At 47.3% G+C, this 9,307-nt stretch overlaps 1 protein-coding gene across 2 annotated transcripts; it reads left to right on the top strand.

The window, feature by feature from the left end:
• The first annotated feature begins 2,156 nt into the window (after nucleotides 1-2,156).
• On the top strand, nucleotides 2,157-5,085 carry LOC139640325 (E3 ubiquitin-protein ligase TRIM35-like). Of its 2 annotated transcripts, XM_071514514.1 has the most exons (2): nucleotides 2,157-3,441; nucleotides 3,639-3,856. In XM_071514514.1, exons 1-2 carry the CDS (start codon nucleotides 2,465-2,467, stop codon nucleotides 3,724-3,726), a joined length of 1,065 nt encoding a protein of 354 aa, XP_071370615.1. In that variant the 5' UTR covers nucleotides 2,157-2,464; the 3' UTR covers nucleotides 3,727-3,856. The 2 variants fall into 2 exon arrangements, with proteins under 2 accessions (XP_071370615.1, XP_071370614.1); XM_071514513.1 differs by having other exon boundaries at nucleotides 2,157-5,085.
• Nucleotides 5,086-9,307: the final 4,222 nt, after the last annotated feature.

Raw genomic sequence — 9,307 nt, forward strand, 5'->3', positions numbered from 1 at the left:
AAAAGGGGGCTAGCTTGGTTGAAAACAGGTTCAATAAGTAATAAAGTAAGGAGGTCAAGGGTCACAGCAACAAGACAGCAGATGGAACCACAGTTTCTCTGGCTAAGTAACATCAGACTGAAGCTCAGTGAAAAAGACAAGAGGTAAGAGAGGAGGAAGCTAATATTATGAAGCCTAGCGCTCTGCTGCTAACTGAAAAAATACAATCTACCATACTGAGTTATCTAGGTTAGCTAGGCTACTTAACGTAAATAACCTAGGATTTGAAACTAGCCATGCTAGCCTATAGTTATCTAGATAAGCTTGTTAGCTAGCTCCTGACCTTCCAACATCATTAATGCCATGGTCACGAATGAAGGAAAAAAAGTCATTATATTTTTTTATTTATATTTTGACCAGAGTTCGTACTTTACCATTCAAGTTTTCTAGTTAGCTATGTTCCTGTGGTTCTGTGGCTCCGCCCACTGAGGCTTAACTCAACCAATCAGATAATTTCTGCCTCCAGAGCAGCTCTGCCTCCGAGAAATGTTTATAGAACAAAAATTTCAGTCTACTATTTTTTGTTGCCTGATGCCATGTTTACAGAACAGTTAGAGTTACATGTTGCTTTGTGGGCTGAGTGTTGGTGGTTTAGGCCAAACCACAGGACAGTGCTGCACACAGAGTTAGTGGTTTAGGTGTAAAATACTGGGTCTGTCTCTCTATAAAGTGTTTACATTAGAATAAGATGTATATGTAAATGTATTCCTGATGCTCTGTCTTGTGTCTGTCCTGAGCACACAGACAAATTCCCAGCAACCTCGGCAGATGTGGCGATAAATCTTGAAGATTGCTCTAGTTTCCAGTGTGGCAAAACCACAGTCGCTTTTCATGCATACAGATGACTTTATTCTATTGAGAAAGAGATGGAGAATCGGAAAGAGACAGAGGCACAGGAGGAGATGCAGAAAAAAAGGTTGACAGAAAGGCAGAAAGAGAGTGAGGTAGAGGGAGAACAAAAGAGAGGCAGGGAGAATAAGAGAGGCTGAGAATATTTACATATTTATAGTCGGCTGTATCAGAGAGCTGCAGTCCAGTTCAATAAAGCAGAAAGCCACTTGCTGAGTAATGAGGTGTGTTTGTGATGTTTCAGCTTGCTGTGATCGTGGGCTGAAACTTAACCAAATCCTCAAGGCTGAAATATTTCTGCAGGGACGCTCTGCAATCCACCTGAACACCGACAACGTGCCGCATCGAGTAACCCGAACCAGGGTTTTCACCTCGCCTCAGGCTGTTCAATGCTTATTCTATTAAAACTATTTGAGGCCTAGATAAGCATACTGATGAATGGCTGAAGGCTGAGTAGAGGTCTTCACGGGTCTACCGGGACCCTAGGATCTGAGACACGTCCACGTTTCATTATGGTCAATCAGGTCCGGGTCAGGTCCCAGTCTATTACCGCGGGTCCCAGGTCTGTTTATTATTATGTGTAATACCCGAGTGGATCCGAGAAGACCCGTGATCAGCGCTGATCACGTGTCAAGTGTGGAGATCGGACAAGTGCAGAGAGGTCTGAACTACACAACTTGCTCTCGTCTTACCATGATGTGTTCAGTAAAACCAGCACAGACTTTGGTAATACAGACATTGTCAAACACAAAATCTACACAAACCCTGCACCCCCAGTTAGGAAGCGTGCATATCGCACTTCCCCAAAAAATGCAGACACCGATTCAGTCACATGTGGATGAGATGTTGGAAAAAGGAATAGTGGAAGTTAGTCACGGCCCCTGGGCAGCACCTGTGGTGATGGTCAGGATGGCACATGGCGTTTCTGTGTAGACTACAGAAGTTTGAATACAGTCACTGTAAAGGATGCACACCCTCAGCTGCTATTCGTCTGAGCTGCTGCCTCATTGTGTCGCGGTTCAGGTCATTCAGCTGTTGCAACACTCCGAACGGCGTGTCACGTGACCATGTGTATGTGAAAAATGAATGGGGTTTTTTTGCTTCCAGAAACCAAGAAATAGTCACGCCCACGTCTTCACATCTCAACTCTATTACAGTAAACAGCTGAGCATTTAGGAGAAATGGCCTGACAAAGCTCCGCCCCTTACCTGACTCACCTGAGACAAACCAGGAAACAGATTTTATTATTGTTCCACTCCTCACTGAGAACAGACACACACCGAGAGACAGACGATAAGATTCACCTTCAGACCAAACCCACGACTTCCACTGAGAGAGGACAGCTACAGGAGGGAATACTGGGAATACTGGGAATACTGGGAATACTGGGAATACTGGGAATACTGGGAATACTGTCATATCAACCTGCTGCTGACTCAGGAGTTTTAGAAGAAACACGACTCAAAGTCAAAGTAACTTTCAGGGAACATTCTAGAGGAGGGAGTGGTGCCACAACTGACTGACTTCCTGTTTGAGCGGTCTGTCTGGTTTGTTTTCAGCTTCACTCAGAGAGAAAATGTCTTCCATATCAGAGGAGGATTTCTCCTGTCCTGTCTGCCATGACATCTTTAAAGATCCTGTCGTCCTGTCATGTAGCCACAGCTTCTGTAAAGCCTGTCTGCAGAGCTGGTGGACAGAGAAACTAATACATGAGTGTCCAATTTGTAAGGAAATAACTTTACAGAGTGAACCACCTCGTAACTTGGCGTTAAAGAACCTGTGTGAGGCTTTCTTACTGGAGAGAGATCAGAGAGCTTCAGCAGGATCTGAGCTTCTCTGCAGTCTGCACTCTGAGAAACTCAAGCTCTTCTGTCTGGACCATCAGCAGCCAGTGTGTCTTGTCTGTCGAGATTCAAAAACACACACCAACCACAGAATCAGACCCATCGACGAAGCTGCACTGGATCTTAAGGAGGAACTTCAGGAATCATTGAAGCCCTTAAAGGAGAAACTGGAGCTCTTTAATAAAGTTAAAGGAAACTGTGATGAAACAGCAGAACACATTAAGGTCCAGGCCCGACACACAGAGAGGCAGATTAAGGAGGAGTTTAAGAAGCTTCACCAGTTTCTACAAGAGGAAGAGGAGGCCAGGATCACTGCACTGAGGGAGGAAGAGGAGCAGAAGAGTCAGACGATGAAGGAGAAGATTGAGGGTCTGAGCAGAGAGATAGCAGCTCTTTCAGACACAGTCAGAGCCATAGAGAAGGAGCTGAGAGCTGAAGACGTCTCGTTCCTGCAGAACTACAAGGCTACAGTGGAAAGAGTCCAGCGCCCCCTGCTGGAGGATCCACAGCTGGTCTCAGGAGCTCTGATAGACGAGGCCAAACACCTGGGCAACCTGAGCTTCACAGTCTGGGACAAGATGAAGGAGATGGTCTCCTACACTCCTGTGATTCTGGACCCAAACACTGCCTATCTAAGACTCATCCTGTCTGAAGATCTGACCAGTGTGAGATGTGGAGAGAGACAGAAGCTTCCTGAAAACCCAGAGAGGTTTGAATACTACAACTCTGTCCTGGGATCTGAGGGCTTTAACTCAGGAACTCACAGCTGGGATGTTAAGGTTGGAGACAGTACAGGCTGGAGACTGGGTGTGGCAGCAGAGTCTGTCCAGAGGAAGGGATTCATACGGTCTGGATTATGGGTAATATTGTTCTATGATGGTAAATACAAAACATTCTCCCCACCAGATCCAGTCACTATTCTCCCAGTGAAGAAGAAGTTCCAGAGGATCAGACTGCATCTGGACTGGAACAGAGGAAAGCTGTCATTCTCTGATCCTGATACTAACACACACATACACACCTTCACACACACTTTCACTGACAGGCTGTTTCCATACATTGGCACTGTGGATGAACTCTCTCTGAAGATTTTACCAGTGAAGGTCTCTGTAACAGTGGAACAGCACAGTTAGAGATGATGATGATGGTTATGAAGATGATAAAGATGATGATGTCATTAACACAAGCCAAGCATGTCTGTAAAGGGAGTATCGCTCATTTTAAGGATTCATTATATAAACCTTACATATCCATTATTCTTATTTCTAGGACAGTCAGTGAATATAATCAACTCTCTAATCTGTGATGTCATCAAGATGTTCCTATGTTGTCCTGATGATGATGTTGCTGTCATGGCGATGGGGATATATATCACAACAAAAATAAATAGCATAAATATAAAAACAATATAAAAACATTAAAGGAAATCTCAAAGTACTAAAAAACATTATTGAAGGTGTGGCATGTTGAAATCCTCTGATTTATATTTATCTCTGCTTCAGCAGACACCAATTATTTCTATACGTTTACTTGGGGAAGGCAGTTAGTCTTAGAATTTAGAACGCAGGCAGGTGCCGTGAGCTCGCGCTGGTCCTTCAGTTGGCGATTATCAGCAGAAACAACTGTATGTACCAGCCCTGCCAGCCGACTCATTTTGCATTTATAATTATTTTGCAGGTGAGTCAAGTGCCACCGAGCACTTAAATGCGTCCACTATAATGTGTGTGAGCTAGCGGAGCTATTGTTTCTGTTCTTGGTTGTCCGTGTATTTTTGGGGTAATCTACTTTGATAACTAACGTTAGTTCGCTACCGCGACTATAACGGTCCTTTTAACCATTTTACAATATTTACAGTTACCTGTTAGGTTGTGATAACTCACATACATGTGTTGTTTGTTTGGGAGTGTGTATGTTATATTGTAGATGTTTTACCTTGAAGGGGAGCCGGAATGTGGGTGTGTTTTGACTTGCGGTGGCTAGCAGTAACATCAGCTGTAGTAGTAGCGTTTACAGTCGCCATGGCAACGGTGCACCAAGGCAGATGCCAGTTGTAAATATAGTTTAATCAGTTTTGTGAATGAAAGTGTCGAAATACATTACTTATGATTTGTAGAAAGGTTAGTACATTACAGAATGCTTGGAATAGATAGTAGTGTGATTAAGAATTATTAATCTAATGTAGCTTAATTATAATTTTCTATTGATGTTGATTATTTTGATCATTATTTTGTATTAGTAATCACAATGATTTGTACAGTATTTGTTTGTCAGTTGGCGATTATCAGCAGAAACAACTGTATGTACCAGCCGTGCCAGCCGACTCATTTTGCATTTATAATTATTTTGCAGAATAAACACCATTCACAAAATATGCCACTCTGAGTCCAGTTTTGAGGTTCATGAGTGCAACATATTTTTGGCGAGCCAGCCAGGAGTGCTCCAGTCCAGCAGCAGTAGCACTCCAGTGAGACGACCCAGAACCTTCTGACCACCATCATCTTCACCACCAACAGTAACATCACATACGGTATAACAAGAACAGAGTTATGGAGTCTTTACTGACTGAAGTCACTGCCATCCTATACCAGTTGGACCACTCCCTCATCATTAAAGTATGTGAGTACACAAAATGTGCTATGCCTGCTGAGGGGGGGTTCTCCAGCAAAACAAAGAGGGGGCTCATAAAGATCATTGAAAGCAAACTGGAGGAGATGGGAGAAAAGGAAGGTGATGAGGAACGTATGTGTATGTACCTGAAAGGCCTACTCACATACATGGAAGAGATGAGAGAGGAGAGTAGAGGGCCATGCAACACTGAACCTAATCAAAGCCACCTTTTCAGCCCCAAGCACCAGGATGCCCCGTCAGCATATGAGCATCACCTGAATGATCGGTTTTCATCCCCAGCCACCATCCAACCGAGGAGGTAAGAAACAGCACCCCTCATCATACACATGTGCCTGAAGTCATGCTCCGGAGGGAATTTAAGATCATGGGACAGATAGGGGAAGGAGGACAAAAAGGCAAGCTGTCCTACACCAGTCTAGTCCACCAGATTGAAGCAGGCCTCAGGAAAGGACATTCAGAGGCAGAAGTGATAGAGGCAGTAATACGAGCAGTCAGCCCAGGTCTCCACCTCAGAGACATGCTTGAAATCAAGAGCAATTTAACTCTCTCCACCCTTAAAACCATCCTGAAGGGGCACTACAAGGAAGAGAGCACCTCCGACATCTACCACAAGCTAATTAACATCTCACAGGAGCCCAAGGAGTCTGCTCAGACCTTTCTGTTCCGTGCCATCGGGCTGAAAGAAAGGCTACTGTGGAAGTCAAATGATGGAGAGGCAGATGACTACTATGACCCAGAATTAGTGCAGAGAAAGTTTCTCCGGGCGATCGAGACAGGTCTTCTGAGTGACTCAATAAAATTCCAGGTGAGGCCCTTCCTGAGTGACGTCACAGTGAGAGATGAGACACTAATCGATAAGGTGAGTGAGGCTGCCAGTCTGGAGGGAGAGAGGCAGAAGAAGTTGAGAAAATCTACCAATGGTAGGGAAGCCCGTATGTGTGAGATACAGGCAGAGGTTCCCAGTACAGCTCCACCAGCAGTGAAAAGCCCCGCCCCAGTGACAGCAAAGGTGTCACAGCCTCACCCAAAGGAAGCTCAAGCTCAGGACTCTGCCACCCATCTAATGTTGGAGCAGCTCAAGGCTGATGTCTATGAGATGAGGCAAGTGTTCCTGGCAGCCATGGGAGCCACCACCCAACACTCACAGAGACCACCCACCTCTCACCAAAACACCTACCAGCCAACCACCTGTCAGCCGGCAGCGAGAGTGAGGCCAGAGACCAGGCAGAGACCCAGGGGTTGCACAGCATGTCAGCAGGCACATAGAGGAGATCACTGTGACCACTGTTTCCGCTGTGGGGAGTCTGGCCATGTCTCCCGCGGGTGTAGGAGGCTAAGGCAGATGGGAAACGTGAATGGGCTGCTGAGAGGGGACCATCAGTAGCTCCAGACCCCAGGTCCCACCATAACCCTGCAAGAGACAGAGAGATAGCGCCAAGAGACATTAACCCACGCGAGAGAAAACCACAGCTCACAAGCATTTACCCCTCCAAATCTGCACCGAAACCCCTGCATGTCAACTATATCAAGCCGCACCGAAAGACCAAGTTAGTGAGCCTCATCGGGAAACAGTGTCTGGTGAACTGCAGGATAGATGGCGTTGCAGTGGAAGCTCTGTGGGACAGTGGAGCACAGGCCACTGTCATCAATGAGGCCTGGAGGGCTGAACATCTCCCGCACACCGTCCTCAGGTCCATTAAAGAACTCCTGGGACCAGAGACATTGTCCGGGTTAGCAGCTAACCAGACTGAAATTCCTTTCAGTGGCTGGGTTGAAGTGGAGTTTAAGCTGTGCAATAAGGAGAGAGAAACAGATGCCCTCGCTGTCCCCATCCTTGTGTCGGATGACCCCTGTGTGGCAGAGAGACCTATAATAGGGTACAATGTTATCGAGGAGGTGGTTAAAACTCAGAGCCCTGATTCCAGAGTAGACCCTACAACTATCCAGACTGTCAGTGCTACCTTCTCCATCAGACCCAGGATAGCCAGGATGGTGGTGAAACTCATCCAGACCCCAGACCTACGTGAAAGTGTTGGACTGGTGACAACGGGCCGCAGAAGAGTCCACTTGTCTGCCAACGAGGTGACAACCATCTCTGTGCCAGCCCGTCTGGGAGCCATGTTCAGAGGTCAAGAAGTCCTCTTCACCCCCAGTGACCTGCACCCACTACCGGAAGGCCTGGAAGTGACTGAGGGCCTGGTAAAGACCGATATAGGGAGAAAAAGGGCTTCTATCAACATCCCCATTGCCAACATCACTAACCACCCCATTTTACTGGACCAGCGCACCATCCTTGGCCACCTTGATACAGTAAAAGCTGTGTATGCTGCCACACTCTCTCCCGACCAGCCTGAAGCCTCAGTCTCAACTTCCACCCACCATGCCACCTGTTCTGCAGTCAGCATGAACCCTGTGAGCACAGGAACACAGAGAGAGGGAGAAAACATCAGCCCTGGCGAAGCACACAGACCAAAGTGGCACCCTCCTGTTGGCCTGGAACACCTGTCTGAGCACCAAAGGGAAGCAGTGAGAGAGATCTTGCATGAGGAGCGTGAGGCATTTGCATATGATGAGAATGATATTGGCAGTATACCGACACTGAACATGCACATCACACTCAGTGATCCCACTCCTGTCCAGAAGACATACATCTCCATCCCTAAGCCGCTCCATGCAGAGGTGAAGGAGTATCTCCAGGACCTGCTGAACAAAGGTTGGATCACCCCCTCTAGGTCCCCATACTCCTCTCCTGTGGTGTGCGTGAGAAAGAAGGATGGAAGCCTTCGCTTGTGTTGTGACTACAGGGAGTTGAACAGTAAATCAGTGCCGGACCGTCATCCCATCCCTCGTATACAGGACATGCTGGACTCCCTGAGTGGCAGTTCATGGTTCTCCGTCCTCGATCAAGGAAAAGCCTACCACCAAGGGTTCCTGGATCCCGGAAGCCGCCCACTAACTGCCTTCATCACCCCGTGGGGCCTCTATCAGTGGACAAGGATTCCCTTTGGCCTTAGCTCCGCCCCTGCTGAGTTCCAGAGGAGCATGGAGGAATGCTTGTCAGGTCTCAGGGACACAATATGTCAGCCGTACCTTGATGATAACCTTGTACATAGCTCCACCTTTGAAGACCACCTGGAGCATGTGAGAATGGTGTTAAAGAGGTACAAGCAGCATGGCGTTAAGCTCACCCCCCGCAAGTGTGAGCTTTTCAAGAGAAATGTCAGGTTCCTGGGGAAAATGGTCAGTGGAGAGGGTTATACTATGGACCCTAAGGACTTAGCTCCCGTCCAGGCACTCAAGGAGAGGAAACCAGCCACTGCAGGAGAACTGAGACAGATCCTGGGTTTTGTCTCATATTATAGATCATACATAAAGGACTTCTCAAAGGTCGCAAAGCCCCTGTATGCCCTCCTCTCCTCAGACACATCAGGCTCAGACCCACCCAATCCACCGCCAGCCACAGTAGTCAAGGGAAGAAGGAAGAGATCAGCCAAGAATTCCAGCCAAAAGCCCTCCCGCACCCCTATCAACTGGACACAGCTCCACCAGTCCATCTTGGATCAGCTGATAGACTGCCTGTCCTCTCCTCCTATTCTGGGTTACCCAGACATGACACAGCCCTTGGTCCTACACTGTGATGCTTCACAGGATGGACTTGGAGCTGTCCTGTATCAGAGACAAGGCGGGGAAGATGGCTGTCATCGCCTATGGCTCCAGGACTCTCACACCTCCTGAGAAAAACTACCACATGCACTCAGGCAAGTTGGAGTTCCTGGCCATGAAGTGGGCCATCTGTGAGAGATTCAGAGACTACCTGTATCATGCCCCATCCTTTGTTGTGTACACCGACAACAACCCCCTCACCTATGTCCTCACTACTGCAAAGCTGAACGCTACTGGTCATCGCTGGGTAGCAGAGCTGGCCGACTTTAACTTCACCATCAAAT

This window comes from Centroberyx affinis, unplaced genomic scaffold (assembly GCF_046629955.1).
Source record: "Centroberyx affinis isolate AG114_WGS23_722 - 3 ecotype Tasmania unplaced genomic scaffold, CSIRO-AGI_Caff_v1 ptg009079l_1, whole genome shotgun sequence".
Lineage (NCBI taxonomy): Eukaryota > Metazoa > Chordata > Actinopteri > Beryciformes > Berycidae > Centroberyx > Centroberyx affinis.